At 43.7% G+C, this 23,631-nt stretch overlaps 2 protein-coding genes across 3 annotated transcripts in view; one reads left to right on the top strand and one right to left on the bottom strand.

The window, feature by feature from the left end:
- CCDC186 (coiled-coil domain containing 186) overlaps nt 1-14,294 on the top strand; it is a 36,775-nt gene extending 22,481 nt beyond the window's left edge. Inside the window, exons 8-16 of one of the 2 annotated variants that reach the window (XM_069863722.1) lie at nt 112-210; nt 1,241-1,327; nt 1,596-1,738; nt 5,365-5,620; nt 6,219-6,408; nt 7,446-7,526; nt 8,557-8,767; nt 9,668-9,887; nt 10,599-14,294. In XM_069863722.1, the coding sequence (XP_069719823.1) occupies nt 112-210; nt 1,241-1,327; nt 1,596-1,738; nt 5,365-5,620; nt 6,219-6,408; nt 7,446-7,526; nt 8,557-8,767; nt 9,668-9,887; nt 10,599-10,682 (1,371 nt within the window). In that variant the 3' untranslated portion in view covers nt 10,683-14,294. Of the gene's footprint in view, nt 1-111; nt 211-1,240; nt 1,328-1,595; nt 1,739-5,364; nt 5,621-6,218; nt 6,409-7,445; nt 7,527-8,556; nt 8,779-9,667; nt 9,889-10,598 lie in introns of those variants that run through there. The other variant, XM_069863723.1, reaches the window with a different exon arrangement.
- The window catches only part of NHLRC2 (NHL repeat containing 2), a 267,757-nt gene that overhangs the window by 117,457 nt on the left and 126,669 nt on the right, over nt 1-23,631 (bottom strand). The gene's annotated exons all lie outside the window — the stretch shown is intronic.

Below are 23,631 nucleotides of genomic sequence, written 5' to 3'. Positions count from 1 at the left end.
CACCCACAGAAAAGAGTCTCGATGGTGTGAAAAGCTGTCTGTGTACTTAAAAAACTGGGAAGGGGAACGTAAAGCTCTAAAACCATGCTTACATGTCTTCAACCCTTGTAGGAGTCAGAAGAAACTAAATCAAATGAATTGGATGCAAAACTCCGAGTAACTAAAGGAGAACTAGAGAAACAAATTCAAGGGAAGTCTGATCACCTGGAGGTAAATATGTGGTGTGTGGAGACAACACAGCTGGCAACTTAGCAGTTAAGAATGCCATGAGTTTTTTCATTTTGAGACTTAATTTAAGCTTACAATTTTTGCCAAATATTTTTCTTTTTGCAGCCCAGCTTTTTGGAGGTTGTTTTCAGTTGCTATCTTGGATGCACTTTTAAAAATCAGAGTTATTGGAAAAGGATGATAGAATGAGGATGGGCACTTAGGATAAGTCAGGGTGATCAGGACTTAAAGGGCGCTTGTAAGAAAGATGGGGGGGAAAAACTTTTTAGCAGGTCTGTAGCCATAGGACGGGGGGTAATGGTTTTAAACTAAAAGGAATTTAGGCTAGATATTAGGGAGAAATTTTTCATGCTGAGGGTGGTGAAATGCGGGAACAGGTTGCCCAGAGAGGTGGTGGATGTCCCATCACTGGAAACATTTAAGGTCAGATTGGATGAGGCTCTGAGCAACCTGATTGAATTGAAGATCCTGCTCACTGCATGGGAGTTGGACTAGATGACCTCTAAAGATCCTTTCCAACCCAAACCATTCTACGATTCCGCGAAATAACTGCCTTTTTGTTTAATAACATGAATGTTACCATAGTTTAGAGCGCAAATTCAAATGATAGGCAGGCCTCTCTCTGACCGGTATTTTGCCAAGCTATGTGGCAAGGAGGGATGGGGAACAGCCTCTGTTATGTGAAGAGATTTGCTAGCCCCAAAGCTAGGTTCTCAAATGATTTAATACTAGCTCACAGCTCTTGCATGCATTTGCTGCCTTCAGTTTACCCTGAACTTTTCCCCGGGGCCTCTGTGGCTTAGATTTGTACACCTAAAACCAGAGTGTGTAATCTGACTTCTGTTCTCATTTCTTCTGAGAATGAAGGAGCTTTTAGGCTTGGCTTTGCTTTCTGGATAAGTAAAGTGAACCTTTAAGGTACCTGTGCTGTATTGGCCTAGATTTTTTTGACATCCCAGTAGAAGCCAGTATCCATTCAAATTTCTCAAGGAGCTTCTCACTCTTTAAAAAGGTGCATCATGCAAAAATAAAGGAACTGGAAGACTTGAAGAGGACATTTAAAGAAGGCATGGATGAGCTTCGAACCCTGAGAACAAAGGTAATGTTTGGGAAAGATGATGTCTTTAGATCCTGGTCCATTAGACTGATAATTTTGAGTATTTGGACAAATCTAATGTGAATAACTGTTGTTTAATTCGATTTTTTTTTGCATTTTTTCTGTTTATTTTTCTGACTGCTCTTGATCTGAATCATTTGGGTTACTGAAAAATAACATCAATCTACAACTTACAATCTAGACGTTCAGTCAGAATAATTGAGCTCCGATGTTAGGGAGAATAAACAGTTTCTTATTTTTTTCTGTTTAGGTGAAGTGTCTTGAGGATGAGCGTTTGAGAACAGAAGATGAGTTATCCAAGTACAAAGAAATCATTAATAGACAGAAAACTGAAATTCAGAATTTGCTGGACCGAGTCAAAACTGTAGATCATCTGCAGGATCAACATCAGAGGTACAGCTGTGTGCTTGGAGGAATAATTTAAAAGATGGGTAGGGGTGTGAAGATTTTATTTTTATATTGACATTATTGATGCTTTAAAGTCTGTTGTAATTTGAAGTTCTAATTTAAGTGTTTTTCTAATCTAAATCAATAGTGCCAGTACTGGGGACAAGTTTGGTAGCCTTATATAAGTGGAAGGATTTGAGACTGCTAAGTCTAGTCCTTACTTCATCCATTATTAGAATAAGAAGCATTTGTGTTCTGGCACGCTCTGTGGGAAGTTGTCTTCTAGGTGTCTGCCCTGTGCTCCTTTGATTGAAAGATTGGAGACAAGCAGCTGAACTGGAAAGACATATTGCTTCAAAATTGTGATGGATGAATGAGGTTTAACAAAACCTATTTTGTGTATTTGACAGGTGCTATATTTGGGTAGTAGGGAGCACTTGTGTTTCTAATAGACAGGAATTCATTCTGATGGGTCAAAGTTGGATTGTTTAAGAATGTAAGGGAGTAATCCCAGAAGAGTAGGATTCATAGGCACTTGAGGAGTGTCTGAGCGTAGTCATGTTTCGGTATGGTGCAGGTGGACTAGAATATACAAACACTATCTACTTCACTGCTTCTAATGATGTTGCGTAAACAAACAGAGACAAATATTGCATAAGCATAACCACACATCTCCCTCCTACACTTTTAAACAGTTCTTATTTGTCATTGAAAGACATTTCAGTGATTCTAAACTCTGAGGAAGGCATGTAGAATGAAGCCTTTTATATTTGCTGTGTGTTGGTCAGCTGTTTTGGCACTGTCGTTAGCCTTCCTAGGGAAACTGCAGTCTGTCAGAGACAACTGAAGCTTCTACTTGGATCTAATAGTTATTTTCCACTTGGGGTCTTGCCAGATGAATTAGAAAGACTGTGATCACAGTGTGAAACTACAAATGTATTTTTTCCAGTTATCTTTCCTCTCAGTAATTGAGACATGCTTAAATGTGTCTCATTCCTATTCAATTTGGATCTTTTTTTTTGAAGTATCCTTCCTGTGCAATACTTATCCCTACATCAAGTTTCATATTGTCTTTCACTTCTTTGACTTTAATGTGTTTCCAGGACTCCTTAAAATGTTTGATAAAGTTGCGGAGTCTCAGCCGCAGATATAAAACTTGGACCAGTAAATTCCTGTCATCATCTGTCAAAGAGAAATCCTGGAATCTTGACCTCTTTTTTCCTTTTGTTATGTCGAGTAAACAAACTGGCTGCCTTTCATTTTCTTGGAAGTAAAAGGAAGGAACTTCATCTTAATTCATACAGTATCTTGCATGTTTTCTTGATGAGAAAAACACAAGAGACAGCAGGTTTCTTTCAGCCTAGGGAAGAGAAGATGAAGGGAGAGGTCCTTAAATGTGTCAAAGGCTATTTTAAAGGGAATGTTCAGATATCCCTGTTCACTGGAGGAAGCATAAGAAAGTTTTGTGGGAAAGATGGTTTTAGGATGAATGCTGAGAAGCACTTTTTGGTTGAGCTGAATACCGATTACCTCCAGTGCTGCCTGCTCTCCTTTGTTGGAGACCTTTAAGGAGACATCAGACACCTCTTTTAGGATGGTCTAAACATTTAACCCTAACTGTTAATTAGAGATTTCTCTTGTAATAATGAAATAAAATACTTGGAAATGTAAAAGGTAAGTGTAGCCTTGTGACATCAGATTTTAAATGGGAGCTAGAGGTGAGATATTTTGAAGCATAAATGGCTGAAAAAAATCCACGGTAGTGTTGTTCTGTCTTAAGTCTTTTGAAAGGTGGAATTAGCCTAAAAAAGGCTGCAGAGGAAGGCTACAGTGTGCTTGTTATCCTTTGGTGGTCCAACACTAGCTAACTTCTGTTGTCCTTAACCACATGAGCTCCTTGTTTCAGTAGCTGGAAGCATGTAATTTATAGTAATGGAGTTGTAGTGGAATTCAGTTACTGAGTTTTACAAAATTATAGTTCATTTGCAGAATGAATGGTGGGTCTCTTCCAGCCTGGTTATTCTATGATTCTATGATTAATGATTAGGATTGCCCGAGCCTCACCCCTGCTTGAAAAAACATGTTGATATGGGGTTCTTGGTTTGAAGTGATTTGAGCTTCCTGGTAATCGCTGTCTGAGAGGGAATTAAATGAGATGTGTGCCCTTGGTTTTCTCCCTGTGAGAAACAGGTGAGGGTTTTTCTGCTGATGTTGGAAGGTAAGATTTTAGAAAGGTGTAGAAAATCCCACAATTGAAGAACTAATGAAATAATATTTCAAGAGCCAATGGGGGGAGGGTATTTTTAGTCTGTAACTTTTTTAACAGCCGTTTAATTTTGGAATTAATTTCAGTCACTTTCTCTAAAGTGTTGAGCATAACTGAAGACACAACCTTTCTCACTCGAATGGTTTGCAAGTGATAGATCAAAAGTCTCCTAATGGGAGCGCTTCAGTAGGAACAAGAACTTGTTTTGTAGAGGATTAGGGAAGAGACAGTGGAGTAAGACAGGTCCTTTGGATCGGAGCTGTACCGCTTGGATAAAGATGTTTCAGAAGTTACTGTACTACTGTCCTGGAGAAGCTGAAAACTGAAGTATTTTCCCATCTCTGAAAGACAAGTCCTGTTGTAGGATGATGACCTTTGTTGGATTTGCAGATTTTCCTCTCGTCTATAGGATCTGGTTTTGAGGATTTCATTTATAGCCGATACAGAAGCTCATAAAGTTGAATACAGAGAGATGGTCTTCCTTGAAGAAGCTACTGGCTGCAGTTTCTTCTGTGGGATACGGATCTGACTTCAGCAATGCAATATGTCATGGCATGGGATCTGCAAGCTCCCTTCCCCTGCTGAGAGGGGCTTGAGGGTACTGGTGAATGAAATGCCGGACATGAGTGAACAATGTGTGCTCACAAAAGTCCAACCATATCCTGGGCTGCATCGAAGGAAGAGTGAACAGCAGGGTGAGGGAGGTGATTCTGCCACTCTACACCACTCTGGTGATACCTGACCTGCAGTCCTGTGTCCAGTTCTGGAGCCCTCGGCACAGGAAGGGCATGGATCTGTTGGAATGAGTCCATAGGAGGGCCACGAAAGTGATCAAAAGGATGGAACACCTCTCCTGTGAAGACAGGCTGAGAGAGTTGGGATTGTTCAGCCTAGAGAAGAGAAGGTTCCGGGGAGAACTAGAGCAACTTTCAGTACTTGAAGGGGTCTTATGAGAAGGGTGGGACCAACTTTTTAGCAAGGTGTGTAGTGACAGGACAAGGGTAACGGTTTTAGACTAAAAAGGGGTAGACTTAGACTGGATATAAGGAAGACATCTTTTATGCTGAGGGTGATGAAGTGCTGGCACCAATTGCCCAGAGAGGTGGTGGGTTTCCCATGCCTGGAAGTGTTCCAGGTCAGGTTGGATGGGGTTAAAGATGTCCCTGCTCATTGCAAGGGGGTTGAACTGGATGACCTGTAAAGGTCCCTTCCAAACAAAACTATTCTGTGATTTAAAAACCATCCAGTGGCTCATCATGTGTTCCTCTGCCTTATTTGGTCTTGACCTGAATGCTGCTTTTATTTCAATAAGGTTTCTTATCTTTAGGCTCAGCTTGTCTCTAATAAGATACAATTGTTTTGACAGAGATGAACAGGAAATCAGTACTTTAAAGGAAGAAGTTGATGGTTCCAACTCTCTGATTGCTGATCTCCAGAAGGACATTGAAGGTAGCCGGAAAAGAGAATCTGAGCTATTGATATTCACTGAAAAATTAACCAGTAAGAATGCACAGCTTCAGTCTGAAAACAATTCCTTACAGAGCCAGTTGGATAAGCTTTCTTACAGCGAAAGAGAGCTGCACAATCAGCTGGAATGTCTTCAGCAGGCTAAAGATGATCTGGTAAGTGCACTGCGCAGCTTGCTTTTGCACTAGTAAGGTGTCTGATACTGGTAATGATGTGGCACTTGAAATCCGCCTTGTGACTTACTGCAATTTCTCATTGAGTTTGCCAGTTTGATAGAATGATAGCAGTTGGATATGAACACCTGATGATTCTAAGCAGGAAGAAATCCTGAAGCACACTGCACTAAAATGATGGAGTGTTACTGTGTTTCTGAAAGTACAGTGTTTTTCTCTGTACGAATGTAACTGAAACAATCAAAAGGTTGTAATTTGTCTGTGAAATTCATTGCTGTGAACTGTTTGTTAGCTCCTGTTCGTACTATGAGATTAGTGCGATTTTTATAAGCAATGTATGATGCAAGGTAACATGACTGCACTGTACGACTCTGCGTGGCTCTGTACTGTATCACCTACATGTTTTGGAGATAGTTCAGCAGCGTTGTACTGCATATTTGTTTCCAGAGTTTAGCCTAAATTAATGTAAAATATGAATGATTCTGAGGTGAAAAGTAAATACAGATTGGGCTGTTGAGCATACAGTGTGGTTAGACTGGAATTTGTCTGTACATGAATGAATATACAACTATAATTTCAGGCCACCAAGTTGCAGAAGGAGGAGGATCAGCGAAAGCTAGAGGTTGAAATGCTGCAGGCTCAGCTAGCTTCAGAGCAGAAAGAGCTAACAATGCTGAAGACCCAGGTGGATGAACTGAAAGATGAACTGGCTACCCAGAAGCGCAAGCATGCAGCAAACCTGAAAGATCTCGCGAAACAACTTCAGCTAGGTTGAAATTATTTTTGGCTTTAACGAGTCACAGCATCTGGTGGAGACTTAGTGTCTGCACACTTGAGTGTAGCCCTTCAAGCTTTCCCTGTCCCTAAAGACAATGAGAGTGAGCATGTGTGTTAGATCTTGGGGAAACTGCAGTTACAACATCAGGCCTTGGTGTCAATTTGCAGTCCTAAATATAAGTTTTGAAATGGGCTTGGGCATAAAATGGAAGATTGCTTTCAAAAGAGCTTAGGTCTTGTTGTCATGGGTGTGACTACTGAAATGTCACTGTGGGTACGTACAGATCCTGGTCTGTGGAGGAGGTTATTCAAAAGTCACTAGAAGTTTCCTCGTTGCTGACTGTGTCAGGAATTGTCAGTAACAGTTCTTTCTTAGTCTATTAAACAGAACACTTCTTTTTTTAAAGATGGATAAGGAGAGACCAATGACTAATTCTGTCAACAAATAAAAAGTACCCAATAATGCATATGCTCTGAATGCAAATAGACTTGAATATAATCAAATCTGTTTGAAATGTATTTGAAAGCAGAGATCCTGTTGGCATTGTGCAAGACAAGTTCCGTGTCTCTTTGAACACCTGCGCACTTTCCCTCTTGATCCCGACTGAGGGGCGGTGCTTCTGGTGCAGGTCCTGCACTCAGCTCTCAGTAGTGGCATCACTATGAGGTCCTGGAACAGGGCTGTCATTCAGTAGTTATTTATATGGCAGTCCTTATCAAAACTCAAGCCATTTTTAAGTCTTACTGTTCCCAGTGAATCTTATGCATGGCATTACCCTCAGTTGGCAACTGCTGCAGAGTGTAAGGATCTTTGTGGGTGTTGCATCCAGGCACTTCATGATTGAGGCAGGGGGAGGAGGGTTTGTTTGCTTTTGGGTACTTCTCCCCCTAAGTTTTTTCATTGCTGCCTTTATCAGGCCTTGTTAAATTAGTGCAGGTCAGAGATGATCAGAATTTTCGTATGTCGTGTAACACCGTGGTTTTGGGGTTTTAATCTCCTTTGGTAACAATCATTTTATTATACTTTTAGCACGGAGAAAATTGGATCAGATGGAAAATGGCAATTATGACAAAGAAGGCAGCAGCATGGGGAGTCGTTCCAGTTCATCAGGTAATATAGCACATAGCAGGGCTGCCAAAACAATCCTTTGATCTTAATAAGGTTGCCATGGTGTACTGCCATGAGCCTTGCTCTTTCTGTAGTTTGTGCTTATGCAGTGTATGGGCAGCCTCCCATTACAGCTGACAAAATAGCCTTTATGCACCAAAATGCACTTGACTGAAAGCAGTTTTAGGTGCTTATTCTTATTACGAGATTAATGTTTATATATTTTGGTTCTTTTTAAATGCCTACTTTTTATATTCTTTCCTGTTATGTTTGGAGGAAGCTCAGAGGGCTCCAGTTTGTAGAGGACCCTCTTAAAGGCTGCCAGAGGCAAACCAAACTAAACCAGAAATGAGCAGGGGCTTCTGACATTGTTTAATTGCACTATTGACAATTGCAGCTGTGTAAATGAGAAATCAATTTGCCTGCTTAGAGGCATTGGTGTATTTTAGTAAAATTCAGCTGATTAGAAGGAAAGTGGTTATCTTAAGCACTGAAAACATCATCTGTTTTCTTCTTCAGCATCTTTGGGTTTTAAGCTCATTTAGTTCTGGCAGTGTCCTGTGATCTCACTGTATTAGAGATAGAAGAATAGAAAGAGAAGAAAACATTGGAAGTTCTTAAGTGAGTGTTTATGTTTATATGCAGGGCTTTTGTCAGTCTGTACACAGTTTTCATAGCATTGTAATTTTAGTGGACTCCAAACCAGATATGTTTAAAATAAGCTAAGTCTTGTACAAAGTAATGTTAGTGAATATGAAGGTACTTATGCAGGAATAAGCATTACCGCAGCAAGAACGCTTATGTGAAGGTAACTGAGCCCATGCTGGGGGTCTACACTGCTGTTCCAGGACGTGTCATTTAAATAGTGTAAGGATTATTTATCTAAAAACCCACTAACATAAATGGGAAAATAACATTTAAAAGAAAATATCCTTAGCTACCAATACGTAATGGTTGCATGCAACGTAGTAGTGAAGACTTTACCTGGTGTAAAAGCAAAAAGAGTCCTTACAAATAACGGTTGTATTGACAGGGTCCCTTAATGTGCGTAGCAGCAATGAGGATCGGTCACCTGAGAATACCGGATCTTCTGGAGCTGTGGACAGCTTCCCAGAGGTGGATAAGTCTGTCTTGGTTGAAAGAATACTCAGGCTACAGAAGGCACATGCTCGAAAAAATGAAAAGATGGAGTTTATGGAGGATCACATTAAGCAACTGGTGGAGGAAATCAGGAAAAAAACGAAGTATGTTCTGAGTTCTGTTCTTACAGGTTTTTACTGCTGAACTGGTGCACTAGACAAGTATTCTGGGTCTTATCCAGAATAAAATCAAGACAAGTAACTGTCTAAGTGAAAATATTTAAAACAATAAGAATATAGCAGTGACAATAGGTCTCAAAGGTAGGATTAGTCTTGATTTTCTTTTTCATTCTCTCCTTAGCAGTTACAGTAATTGCTGAGTTTTCACTGCTAAAATTTTTCAGGAGGAATAGAATGGTACAAGGGGGTTTCTGGTAGCAGAATGGTCCCCAGGTTGCTGATTGGAGGTGGACTGCTGTCACTGGCCAACAGAAGAGTCTATTCGACGTAGATGGAAATCTCATCTTGCAGGATAATGTCTGGAACTTGAGTTGGGAGAGGAAGAAATTGTGACATCCCTTCCTCCCTACAGTGTAGTTATCTAAGTACAGCCCTTGCTTAAAGAGCCTTTACATTTGTGCGTGTCTGATACCATTTCATAGAACATGATCACGTCTTGTGAAGTAAGAGACCGTAATTTTTATCTCCCCTGTAGAAAGCTTAAGATTCTCTATCTGGAGTCTTTCAGCAAAGAAAAGTAGAGGCATTTTCTAAGTACCTTTTCTGCTCCAGCAGCAATATTGCTTTCTCAAAATACTTCTAAATGTGCAAGCCTTGCACATTGTAGTAACTCAGTTTACCAGCATCTCCTTGTAGCGCTTGTGCTGTCCTAGGTTTTCCTCTGACCTAGATATTGCAGGCATTTACTTTTACTGCCTTTTCAGTAATACAGCACTACTTGAGAACAGAATCACTCCATGTCAGGAATCTGAAGTCAGTTCAATGTATGACTTGTCACTGCCTTGTAATGCTATGGTGTCTTTTAAATTTCTTCCCCCCCCCCAGAATTATTCAGAGTTACATTTTGCGGGAAGAAGCAGGAACGCTGTCGTCAGAGGCCTCGGACTTCAACAAAGTACACTTGAGTAGACGGGGTGGGATTATGGCATCTCTGTATACATCTCATCCTGCCGATAGCGGTCTGACGTTGGAACTCTCCTTAGAGATAAACAGGAAGCTGCAGGCCGTGTTAGAAGATACGTTACTGAAAAATATTACGTTGAAAGTGAGTAGTGGTGCCAGGTTTTCCACACGTTCTTGTGGTTTTGAGATACTGCCTCAGAGGTAAATGCTGTTGAAAGGAGGAGGCTTTTTAAAAGGCAATTCTTTGTGAATTGGTGATGCTGACAGCATTGGGCTAACCGAAAAGTTACGTAACACCAAACTTTTGCTTTGGGACCCTCATAGTGTGCTGCACTAACAGGTTGCTGCTTGAAATAAATAGTGGGCTGCCTGTGCATGCAGCAGGGCAGGGCCTGTCTGTGCTCTCCCCGAGTCTGTGAAGCTAGGGGCGCAGGCTCTACGTGCCTGGCTGGTGCCAGCAGCAGGGTTCCGTGTTGGGCTGCTGGGGCAGCCTGTACACTGCAAGGGAAAGAGAGCAGGCTGGAAAATGTTGTGCAGGCTGCCAGCCAGGCTGCAGTGTTCTGCAGAGGTTCGATGTCTCTTCCTGTGATTGTCCTTCCTCTTGAACGCTATACTTTGTAGACAGCCTGTAGAGTATTAGTAACTGCAAAAAAAGACTCTCTGAGAGCTTTGCATCTTTTATTGAAATGAGCTGCTTCTTCTCCAACTCTGTCTAATCATTTGCACTTGTTCTGGATACTTGGAAGTATCACTTTGCTGACATAAACAGTAATTTTAACTTATTAGTGCATTTTGTGCTGATTGACTCACTTTCCTTGTATAACTTAGCCCATCCCTTTTTTTGCCCCCAAAGGAAAACCTTCAAACTCTAGGAACAGAAATAGAACGGCTTATTAAACACAAGCATGAACTGGAACAGAGAATAAAGCAGACATAACTACAACTTCTATGGAATGACCAACACGAAGACGCAGGCAAGGCAGGTGCTACAGACCGCTGGATTTCTACGTTTTTCCTGAAGTCTGGTTGCCTGCCAGCGCAAGCATTTTGCGTTTCGCATACATAGCCCATAACCACGCAGGCTTTCCTGTGTGAGAGAGATACAGGTCATGGCATCAGCATGGTTCTGTCTACCCCATCCCAGCCTGAGGTGTTGCGGACTTCTCCTACACACTACATTTATCTCAAACTTTTATTTCAAATGACATACAGATGCTTCACAGTGCGTACTGTGTTTTGAGTGAGTTGCAGTGAGATTTCAATTTCTGCACTGTGTAATTAATCAGTCTGTTAATGATGGAGCTTATAAAAAATGAAACCAATTATGTCTTAGTTGCTGAACATATCCAGTATTACTGAGCTTTAAGGGCTTTCAGACATCAGTTGCTTTCTTGCAAATTATTTGCTCTTTAGGTTGATTACTCATTTTTGACATATGCATGGAAAAATGCTTTGTCACAACATTTTGGGTTTTAAGTCATGGCAGTGATATTGCATACTTTCTGCTTTAGATTAATATTCAACTGGTCAGTTTTTTTATTCAAACAAAGTGAAACAACAGTAAAACTAAGGGATTAAGGAGCTTTCTGATTCAGTTGTTGAATGTGTGTAACTGAAACAAATGTCAGTTGAATCCTTTGAATCCTTGATCTTAAGGCATAGGGATCTAAAGAGGTCTAAGATAATTGGTTAATAAAGTTCTCTGGCCTTCTGCATAACTAACAGCATCTTAAAAGTAGGAGTTTCAACTGCCCATTTTTATATATGTACAGGTAGACGTCATTATTGCATCTGTTTTCAGATGATCAGAAAATCTATTTTCAAAAGAAAATAGGAGCTATCTGTATTTTCTGCTTTCACTAGTTTAGCCACAGTTAAGGAATGGTAAGAAATGGGAATTGCATCTAAGTGGGATTTTTACTCTGTTGGTTGGACTGTGAAAGTGGCACAGAAATCTGTGTGACTCCTTATTTTTACTGTTGTAAAGAATTAAGTGGTCAAAATGGCATGAACAGAGAACTGTTACTTAGTCCTTCAGGGGCTGAGAGGGTGATGGAGGAAGAATTTCACGCTATCAAGATTCTGGTTTGTCACAACATTGTGTTAACATTTTAATTCCTGGAGAGGTAATTTTCAGGATCTGAAATATCTCTATTCCAGCAGTAAATGCATAGATTTCTGTATTTATTGCCTTTTGACCAAAATGAATTGACCAGATCACAGTGTAAATACCTACTTCGGGTTTTAATTAAATACTTGAACTCCTGTTGTCATGAATACAGATTCAATGTATATTGACAATAGCAATGCTTTAGTATTTTAATTAGAAAGGATACTTGACAGGAAGGGGGGAGAAATCTGTCTTAGCACAGGCACCATTTGCATCCTGCACAAAACAAGGGGCCTGAATCTGGCAGCATGGGGATGATTTATCAAAGCATCTAGGTGACTTAGGGGCGTATACTCCATTTTTGGGTGCCACTAAGTCACTTGAGCTTTGTAATGAACCAAATCGAGTTTGATTCAAGACAGTGAGACTTAACCCATCTTCAAAGTAAAGAGGATCTCTGAAAGCCCTTGCGGGATCAAGATCTGGTTTGTGGTCCAGAGAGCTTCAGGAGTCTTGGATGGCAGGTCCTTTCAGTGTCGAAGGACTAGGTGTTTCTTTAAAAGGGGAGGATATTTAAAAGCTATTTAAAAAGGGGAGGATATTCAGAAGATATTTAAAACCTGATCGAGCATTGTAGAAACTGTGAACATTTAATTTGGGTGGGATTTTATATATATTTTTCTAATTTCTGAAAGCAATGGCTGTCTTAAGTGTTAGAGTATTTGGACCAGTCCAGTCATGGCACTACTTCTGTTTCACTGTTGTTTAAGTGACGAGGAAAATACCTGGCTCTGCTGAAACAGATTTGTCACCAGCTTCCAGGCAGTGAACGGGCAGTTGTTCCTGACTGGACTGGACCTTCTGCAGAAAGAAAGTAGAACAATTTGCATGTCAAAACATAGCTTAGCTCTTGTATGTTTGTGTTTTCAAGCTTTAATGTACCAGATTTCTGGATATTTTCAAGCATTCAGCTGAATGACTCCAGTATTTTAGATACCATGTTAATATTGTAATCATTTACTGTACGTTCTCCAGGTGTACAATATGAATGAAGGAGAGGTGTGGTGCAGATGGAACAAGTGCAATGACATTGTGGAAATACTTATTTCTTTTTGGCATGGATGTTTCTCCTTTTAAGTTATTTGAGAAACCTAGTTTGCTGTCCTCCTGCCCTGATGGAAATGCTGCTTCCTCTCTGTAACACGAGTAACTCCTCAGACATTTTTCCTTGGTTATGGAGACACACAGAGCACCCAAAATATCATATTGTTTGTTGTGCATGATATTTTCATGGACCAAAATAATCTCCTGCAGGTGTTATGTTCAACTTACCTGTTGGAGATGGGTATTTCATTGTAGCTCGCACATTGAAAAATTATTTCCTATCTGGTAAGTGCAGGATGGGATGAATACTTGACAGAGGCAGCCAAAAACGTTCGAGATATGGATAAACTGATTTTGGAGGCAGCCTGGAGCAGTTAGCTGCCTAGCTGTCGCTGAAACTCAGTGTCCGTTAACACATGTAATTGCCACAGGCAGCTTTTGAGAATGCCAGGCTTGTTGCTGGTTGTGTCCTACAGGCTTAAGCATCTGTTTCTTAAATACTCAGGGTGCTCTTTGAATTCAAACATTGCACATCCAGATGTTAGAGTCCCTACTAGAAAGCTGCCTGTGCTTTTCCACCCTCTGTAAAACCCAGCACTGTGTTTCTCTAAAGCCAGACCCTCTGAACTGAAGGATATCATTTTATGCTATAGAAACCACAGGCTTTCTGCCTATTGTGTAATATTTTTAATTTTAGTTTCCAGAAAACAATGAGGATCAATTTGTTCCTCGAATATGCTCTCATCTTTGCTTGCTGCTGGCAACACCTGCAGTCTCTCCAGCCACTAAAACTGAGAATACTCTCTTGAAATATTTTTCATGACAATATTTGGTTCATAAGCAAAATAAAAAATTAAAAATCAGATTTCTGGTTTCCACTGAAAGGAATGTGAAGCTGAGTGCCTGCACGCTGCAGAGACCTGCATCGGGGAAGGTGTTAAAAGAGTACAAGGACTGTCTGAATGGGCCTGACCCTTCCCGATCTCAGTGAGAACAACTGTGATGGTAAATATCAGCAGTAGGTGGCACTAGAAATCAGATTTACCGTGTCTCCACAACGACCTGGAATCTGTCAAAGGGCAACGGCTGTGTTACAGAGGGAGCTGGGTGGTATTGAGAGGTTTTCCATTTTGGATGGGGGTTTCCTTACCATTTTCTTGTTCTGAGACTATGTTGAATCTTCCACTACGTGTGTGTCTGCTGTCTGAGTATACAGAGAATGTCTATTGATTAATTTTGTAGATACTTGTTTCTGTACAAAGTTTTTGAAGATCTCACTATACATTATGTATATATTGTTCTTTGAGATAATAAACATATAAATGCTGCTGCCTACTCCAGGCTGCACTCATAGCGTTCTGTGAGGGTGTCTGGTGGTGGGGGGAGGCTGCTCCACGCTGGGTGGGAGTCTCCCCTTTCCATAGTGGAGAAATAATGCCTGTAAACAAGTCCTCTGGGCTAACCTGAACCTCATGAGGTTCAGCAAGGGCAGGCACAAGGTCCTGCATCTGGCTTGGGGCAATCTGTGGTTTCAGTACGGGATGGGGTATGATGGGATTGAGAGCAGGCCTGCTTAGGACAGGAAGGTGCTGGTGCATGAGAAGCTTGATATGAACCTGCACGGTGTGCTCAGAGCCCACAAGGCCAACCGTGTCCTGGGCTGCCTCCAAACAAGCATGGCCCGCGGGCAAGGGAGGGCAGTCTCCCCTTCTGCTCTGCTCTGATGAGACCCCATCTGGAGTCATGTGTCCAGTTCTAGAATCCTCAGCATAAGGAGGATATGGAACTGTTGGAATGGGTCTAGAGGAGGCCACAGAGATGATCAACGGCTGGAGCACCTCAGGTAGGAGAGCAGGCTGAGAGAGTTGGGGTTGTTCAGCCTGGAGAAGAGAAGACTCCAAGAAGACTTTAGAGCAGTTTCCAGTGCTGAAAGGGGCTCCAGGAAAGCTGGGGAAGGGCTTTTTACAAGGGCATGGAGTGACAGGATGAGAAGGAATGTCTTTAGATTGGAAGGGGGAAGATATAGATTAGATATTATGAAGAAATTCTTCATGCTGAGGGTGGTGAGGCCCTGGCACAGGTTGCCCAGGTAAGTTGTAGCTGCCCCATCCCTGGAGGTGTTCAAGGCCAGGTTGGATGGGGCTTTGAGCAACCTGATCCAGTGGGAGGTGTCCCTGCCCATGGCAGGGGCTGGGACTGGATGATCTTTAAGGTCCCTTTGAGCCCAAGTATTCTATGTTTCTATTAAAAGCACCTTAACTGCCAGCAAACTGCTTCTGCCAGCATGGATGCTGGGAGGGCACCAGAAGGAAGCCCCATCTTGTTTCTCTGTGAGTGGGTATAACATAGATAATAGGATCTGCAGGTGGAGGTGTTGCTGCCACTCACAGCTGGGCTGGGCGATGCCTGCTGCCAGCCTCTATGTTTCCGTTGCGCTGCCTAGACAAGAGGTGGCAGCGTATGTTTGCCGCTCACCTCTGGTACTGCCTTAACACAGAAAATAGAGCTGCACAACTTCTGTACTGTACTCCACCTGGAAACTGGGGTGAGACTTTTCCATCAGAAGGATGGGTGAGTGTGAGTTTTTCTACCCTTGCAAACTGTTCCTGGGGAGACATAAGAAGGAGAAAAGGAAAAGCATGAAGGTGATAATTTATGGAGTTTATTCTGGTCTCTCCCAGAGTACCTGAAGTAAGAGAAGGTGTCCTACTTTATTGAAATTTAATGGCAAAGTACCCCTAGCTTCCCTGAATCAGGGTGAAGGATCAGAATCAGAATGGTTTGGGTTGGAAGGGACCTTAAAGCCCATCCAGTTCCAACCCCCTGCCGTGGGCAGGGACACCTCCCACTGGATCAGGTTGCTCAAAGCCCCATCCAACCTTGAACACCTGCAAGGATGGGGCAGCCACGACTGCTCTGGCCAACCTGTGCCAGGGCCTTACCACCCTCAGCATGAAGAGTTTCTTCTTAATGTCTAATCTAAATCTTCCCCCTTCCAATTTAAAGCCATTTCCCCTCATCCTATCACTCTATGCACTTGCAAACAAGTCCCTCCCCAACTTTCCTGTAGCCCCTTTCAGTACTGGAACCCCACTATAACATCTTAAAGCCTTCTCTTCTCCAGGCTGAACAACTACGTGATCCCCAAAATGTTTTCTGGTTGCTGTTACCTGTGTGACTCTGTGTTGGAATTGTTTTCCAGCTCACCATTTTCCTCCTAGCCTCTTCCACTGACAGTAGATACCACTCTCATTAACAGACGTGGCTAAAAACTAAGGTTTGTTTGTGGTCCCCCAGTGCCGAACGCTGCAGTCTGGGAACAACAGCCTGAGGATAAACTTCTTCACATACAAATCCTGTCTTTTGGAGTATTTGCAAGTAGCGAACAACTTCCCACCTTGGTTTTACAGGCAGGTCTGTGTTTCAGGCTAACACAACACAACTGGACACAGGACTCCAGGTGGGGTCTCACCAGAGCGGAATAGAAGGGGAGAATGCCCTTCCTCGCTCTGTGGGCCACGATTCTTCGCATGCAGCCCTCCTGGATGCCCAGGGAGGCTGTGGATGCTCCATCCCTGGAGGTGTTCAAGGACAGGTTCTATGATTCTATGAATTGTCTGTGCAGAGGAAGGGTTCTTGTGGCACAGGAGTGTTAAGTGCTCACTCCTGAAGCGAGCCAGTCAATACTGGAGCTGCTGGGGAATCAGTCTATAACCCAACGCTTGCAGTTTGCTTGCCTAGCTAGCTGCAAAAGAGGAATCTGGTGCTGCTATTTTCCTCTTCCCTCCCTGCTCTATTTTTAATTGAGAGGTATGGTTCAGTTTTTGTTGTTGCGGTTGTTTTCAGGCTATTTTACATTAAATCACAGTGGGTCTGTGCCAGATTTTGCAAGATTTTTACATGCATAAATGTAACTGTTGCAGTAGAAGAGTGCTGCTGAACAAGTTGTTCTCATCCGATGTGCATAAATACGCGGTTAGATGTGTTTGGTGATGTTTTGCTCCAGTGGATGCCCTATAGTCAGGAAATCCTCTGGCCTTCAGGTTTTACAGGGCTCTTTGCCACATGCAGCCACCTACTGATCTCAGCAGGACTGCTCTAATACCTAAAATGAAGCATCTTGCTGACTAAAACGCTGAATCCCTTCTGGTCTGGATGCTTCTGGGCTGCTGAGGAAGCTTCTATTTATAAAAGAAACCCATGTGTGAGGAGTGAGGAAAAGAAGCAAATGAAAGCGCGGAGAAGTCTGTGAGCTCTAACCAAAACGCTGGGGTCTGACACAAGGTAGGTGAGCACAGCCTGGCAGGCACAGCCCTTCCCATCAGTCCTGAAACGCTGTCCTGGGCCATCCAACCAGTGGATTTTCAGGAACTGGTGCTGCCTTTGAAGATGGAGAAGGCTTGAAGCAAGGTGTGAACGTTTGGTTGTGTTTTTCAAGCTGTGGTCTGAAAGCAGCTGGTTAAAAGTACTAGGAAAATTATTAGACCTGAAATTATTTTAGCTCCAGTTAGCGCCTGGCACAGGGGAGAGGAAGACGAGAGTCCCTTATATCAACACTGTGGGTAAAAGCAGGGTATGACCAAGTTACAGACTGAATAAACAAGCCTAGCACTGGTCAGCCTAAACCTGTTCTGTGAGACTGCAAATTGCCTGGAAACTTTGGCAAGTCAAAGAGGTTGAAAAACATCAAACCTGGGCTCAGAGCTGTGACTTGTTAACGCTGTGAGAGGCTTGTACTAATCAGGTGGTCTGACTTCACCTTAGTTATTAGATTATCAGAGAAATACCGATTAGATGGACTCTGAAAAGTGTTTTACCCTTGTGGAGAAAGGATCTTCAGCCCGAAAGTGAAGTGAGGGATCAGAATGATCTGTTATCAGCTTGTTATGGGTGTAACATCAGAAGTGACACAGGCTGCTGGCAGCCAGGCTCGTGATGGCCTTTCCCTGGACTCTTCCCCTTGCCATGTGTCCTATCTGGCCCTAAGGCTCAACCAGACAGGGGATATGGCTTGTGTAGGGGACAAGACTTGACCGCGGTGGGGAGGGAGATAAGACTGTCCCCAGGCTGAACTTACTGCCTGCAGCAGCCCCCCAGAAGTGGCTCTTCAGCTGTTCAAGCAGAGGATGCTGCTCAGCCTTCGAGGCAAAGCAAGGAGGATGCATTTTCCTTGGCAGTGCTGCGCTGTGACCTGCAGCACGGCGGAGGTGGTTGCTCAGCTCCCACGTCCTCTACGCTGTGGAGACAAAGCTCCTTAAGTGAGGCATGACGGCTGGCAGCAAAACCCCTGCATGGCTCCAGGTAAACCCTCCCTGGGCGTCCACAGCTCCTTGTTTCTCCTGGCTTTAATCAGGCATTTCCAGGCTCTAGAAAGATGCAGCTGGAGTTAAGCAGGCATTTTCCATCAGTAGTCACTGGTGGAGGAAACCTTGTGCTCCATAAACCCATCTGGTGAGGTGAGCAGCCATCAATCCGGGTATCAATGGTCCCAGGTGCTGCGCTCTGAAGCTCTCGTGGTCTTTCTTGATCCATGCTGCCCTGATCCCAAATTCATCAGGACAGCCTGCTGACAGGGAATAGCTACTATGCTGGCACTTCAAAATTGTAGGTGCAGCTTTAAACCAAGATCTGACAAAAAGCGTGTTGGATCAAGTTCCCTGCACTCTTAAGGCAGTTTGAAGCCCTTGGAAAGGAGATGTGATAGATTTGGCAGCAAGCCTGTAGCACGAGGCTGGCAGATTACATTTTTTTTTGTTACCTGAATTACGTCAAACCATTTCCCTCTCTCAGACTTTCCTTGCAATCTTCCAAGGCTGCTTGTTGACAGTGAAAGACCAGTCAACTGTTTCAAACTGATTTGACCTTGCTTGGGCTGCTGACATTGCCCGGACATGGCTGGAGGTGGTCACCTCGTAATGCCAAATCCACTGCAGCCTGTCCCTTCCTAAAGACAATGTCTGGGCAACCACACGCCACGCGGGTGAGCTCCCTCCCATCGTGATGAAGGTGATTGTGATTTAGCTCTCTTTGGCTTTGGTGATAGCTGAAACAATAGCAATGTCCCCAAGGGCCAGGGCACACAAGCCAGCAGTGTTTCTCTAGAGAGCAATAAATGAAGGCACTTATGTTTAATTAATTGTGTATCAGAGCAAACACTGGAAAAAACCCAACCCAACCAACCCAAAGCAGTGAGTTTGCCACTGGGGGAGGCTTCTGCCAAGAAAGCAGCCTTGGATTGGACAGCAAGGAAGCGAAGCCCTTCCAAAGGGTGACTCAGAGCAGGCTCACAAGCTCCTGCGCTGGCACCTCATCCCCATTGTGCTGGACTGGGACACGGGGGAGCAGTCACCGTCCTCTATCTGAGCACCTGAGAATCATAGAATAACCAGGTTGGAAGAGACCCACTGGATCATCGAGTCCAACCATTCCTATCAAACACTAAACCATGCCCCTTAGCACCTCGTCCACCCGTGCCTTAAACACCTCCAGGGAAGGAGAATCAACCACCTCCCTGGGCAGCCTCTGCCAGTGCCCAATGACCCTTTCTGTGAAGAATTTTTTCCTAATGTCCAGCCTAAACCTCCCCTGGTGGAGCTTGAGGCCATTCCCTCTTGTCCTGTCCCCTGTCACTTGGGAGAAGAGGCCAGCACCCTCCTCTCCACAACCTCCTTTCAGGTAGTTGTAGGGAGCAATGAGGTCTCCCCTCAGCCTCCTCTTCTCCAGGCTAAACAACCCCAGCTCTCTCAGCCGCTCCTCATAAGACCTGCTCTCCAGCCCCCTCACCAGCTTTGTTGCTCTTCTCTGGACTCGTTCCAGAGCCTCAACATCCTTGTTACCCATCTTTGTCACAGCTGCCAGGGATGTCAGCTGGGGTTATGATCCCTCATATATACATATATATTAAGGTGAGGAATTCTTCTGTTTTCCAACATGAGATGGTTCCTTTGATTTCTTGAGTCTTCTGATATGTGCATCACCACAGGGATGTTGAAGGACGTCCTGTTCCCCTACCAACCTGCTGGCTCCTCTGCTAGGGCAAACCTTGCAGTGGGGACGAAGTCAGCCGGAGCAGTCAAGGCAGGACTGAAAAGAAGCCAGTCTTGCCTGGAAAGAGACCTGACCTGGCTTCATTACCTGAGGCCATGAAGGCAACCAGAAACCCCTGCTTGCACTGTTAGGAAGGCAGAGCAAACTCTGCAACGAGTGTGTTGACTGTGGGACTTCCCTACCTACAATTTGTCTGTGAATTGAGGAATCATGCTTGTCTGTGACACATTGAGTCTAGGCATGAACTAAGACTTTATTTCTGAAAAAAAAAAAAAAATTGCCCTGGTTCAGTTAGGGTTTGTGCCTTTGATGGGTTTCAGATGAAGGCAAGCTTGGCCTGGGCACCATGAGTGATGGTTTTGGAAAACAAGCCTGTCAGGTGTGCAAAAACACTGAGAAGAAGGGGTGTGAGCACCTTGAGCCAGATGAACTGCCTATTCACTGTATCCAGGAAAGGCTTAAAATCAACATATGAGGGAGAGGAAGGGGCTGGGAACCATAGCATTGATGAAAAGCTAACAGAGGAGGGGAAAAAGAAGTATCACATTGCATCCAAAGAAGTGTGCCCTGTAGGTCAAGGGAGGGGATTCTGCCCCTCTACTTTGCTCTTGTGGGAACTCACGTGGAGTCCTGTGTTCAGTTCTGGAGTCCTGAGCACACTAAGGACATGGATAGACAGGACATAATAGAGTGAGTCCAGAGGAGGCCATGAAGATGATCTATGGGCTGGAGCACCTCTCATAAGAGGACAGGCTGAGAGAGTTTGTGTTGTTCAGCTTGGAGGAGAGAAGGCTGCAGGGAGTCCCCACAGCAGCCCTCCAGTACCAAAAGGGGCTCCAGGAAAGCTGGGCAGGGAGTGCAGAGATAGGATGAGGGGGAGTGATCTTAGGCAGAAAGAGATGAGATTTAGATGAGATATTAAGAAAAAAGGTTTTCCTGTGGGGGTGGTGAGACATGAGCACAGGTTGCCCAGAGAAGTCGTGGCTGCCCCATCTCTGGGGGTGTTCAAGGCCACATAGGATGGAGCTTGGAGAAATCTGATCCAGTGGGAGATGTCCCTGCCCATGGCAGGAGGGTTGGAACTGTATGGGCTTTGAGGTTCCTTCTAACCCAATCCATTCCATGATTCTATGATTTGTTTTAAAAAAGGCCATTCTGGCACAAAAGCAAACCCTGCTCGCTTTTGGAACACGGCAGCCTCTCCTCCACAGAATGAACTCAGGGTTCTGCAAGCCCAGATCTGGAGCAGAACTGACAGCATGATCTTAACTTATCCTTGTTCAACCTCAGGGTATCCAAAATGTGCACTTTTGAGTGTATTCATATATGAAAAATAAAAAGGGAAAAGTCTGTCTCACTTTGGCAACGTGGCACAGAAACGGCTCGTACAATTGTATTTACCTTGGAGGTTCCTTTTGGGAAGTGTCTGTCTGTGCTGGGCTGTGTGGTGGCTCCAAACTCCACCGATTTTTGCTTCCCTTCTTTCTTCTCTGCTGCTTGTGCCAGAGCCAGAGACCTCAGCCCCTGACAGACCTCCCTCAGCTTCATGGTTGCTCACTTTGCACTTCCACAGAGGAGCAGGACACGCTGGCAGTGCAGGAACCATCGCCTGAGTCAAACCTTGTGTTCCCAGTGCTGCTTTCTCACCGAGGAATCACTGGGCCAATACAATATTTTTCCTGTTTCATGACAAAAAGTCATGAGGACAGCAGATTCCTTGCATTTCTAGGTTGCTCTTAGGTTCATGGAGGCCAAAAGTTTGGTGAATTTGCTCTGTGTCGTGGGAAGTATGGCACACAGAATCATAGAATGATTTGGGTTAGAAGGGACCTTAAAGCCCATATTATGAGTCACCTTGAAAACAGAACTGCCAGGAGTAAGAAATGGGCTTTGCTAAACTGTTTTCCCTACAGTTTGTAGGGAAAACTACAGTCCTAAATCCATTCTGTTGGGAAGGTGCAGAGAAGGACAAACAAAAAGTGACAGTAGAGCTATGGATGCAATGATGAGGAACACTCAAGAGTACCGAGTTATCCTTCAGTTTCTTTGAAATTCCTTTGCACACCTCTGACAAAGATCTGAAGATGGTGAGGGGCAAGCGACCTCTGTTATGCTGGGTAACACTGCACCATCATTTCCTAATGCTCCTGTTTCCCTGTCCAGATCCCTCTGTTGGCCCCTGAGAAGGTTAGAGCAGAAGCACTTGGGTACCAAGAGTGTTGGGTTTTGCCTATGCAGAACCAGCACAAATTGTTCCTGATCCTTGCCTGGATCTGCTATCAAAAAGAAAACTTTAAAGATTTCTTGTAGTGTTCTTTAATCCAAGATAAGCACTGACGTATGGGAATTAAAGGGGAAGAGAAATTGCGTTAGCTGTTGCAAGTAAGCAAGGAAGGAATTGCAAAACAAGTTTTTTTGCAGGCTGTATTTGCAGAGGCGAGTGCAAGGTGCACAAAAGAAGAAACAGAGTGTGCGGCCGCCAGTGCACATCTGCAAAGATGCCCTACCTGTAGTGCCAAGAAAAGCAAACCTGCCGCCAAGAAAAACATTTTAAATGATGCGCTGACATAGTTGAGATGCTGCTCGTGGAACCCAAATTGCACGCAGAACAATGGAAAAGGAAAACACTGACAGCATTTGCTTGTGTAACAGGGATGCAGAGCTCACAGCTTGCAGGCAGAAGGACACAGAAGCAAAACCAGTGCAAGAGCAGAGGGACCTGATGGAGCAGATGTGGCTACAACTGCTTTCCCTCTCACTGCATAGTAACACACCTTCTGAGCAAGGAAGGGACTCGACCTTACCAAAGGCATCTAGCAGGCCTGTCCCTGAGGGCTGATACTGAAGTAAGTATGAAGACTCTGTGCTCAGGTTAGTAAATTTGTAGCTAATTAGTTTAAAATCCACCACACTCAAAAATCAGAACAGACCCACCTGGTGAGCAGAGCAAGCCAAGAAAGCTGCAGTTCAGCAACAGGACACTGCGTCTTGCTCAAACAAAAAGCTGGGTAAGGATGTGATTAGCATTTTTCAATAAAGGAATATGCTTTACCGAGGGCTTTGAGATGTCTGATTGAGAGAGGTCCTACCTGTAAGATAGGTTCTGCACTGCAGGTGAGAGGTGGGTGCAGGTTATATTCTCTAGACTTTTGCTCTGTGCCTTTCACAGGCTAGAAATTGTTGTGGAGCCACCACTACTTGTACTAGCCAGGCAGTCAGGTCATAGAACCAGATATGAGAAAACGCAAGTGTAGAACCACACAAAAATATAAATATCCTGGCTCAGACCCAACACCACATTTTGCTAAAAAGAAGTGAACAAAAATGTCTTGATTGAGGAGTAAAAGGCATTTTATTCACCCAAACCCCTTCATTAATGGGATGTGCTTCTGGAGTATCTACTGATGAGCAGCATTTATTATTCATGCTTCACAGCTTCATCTGTATTTTAGACTTTAATATGAGCAACACGATGCAACCCCTGATAAGCAGAGGAAGGGAACTGCATGCACAATACAGGATGTTCCCATCAAAATCTCAGTTCCTCTTAATGCAAAGAGGATCTAACAGTACTCAGTGTTGTTAGGGCTCAAATACAAATATCCTATTCAGCGAGCACCTCCTC

The sequence above is a fragment of the Phaenicophaeus curvirostris genome, chromosome 9 (assembly GCF_032191515.1).
Source record: "Phaenicophaeus curvirostris isolate KB17595 chromosome 9, BPBGC_Pcur_1.0, whole genome shotgun sequence".
Classification (NCBI taxonomy): domain Eukaryota; kingdom Metazoa; phylum Chordata; class Aves; order Cuculiformes; family Cuculidae; genus Phaenicophaeus; species Phaenicophaeus curvirostris.
This window is presented reverse-complemented; position numbering and strand designations above follow the sequence as displayed.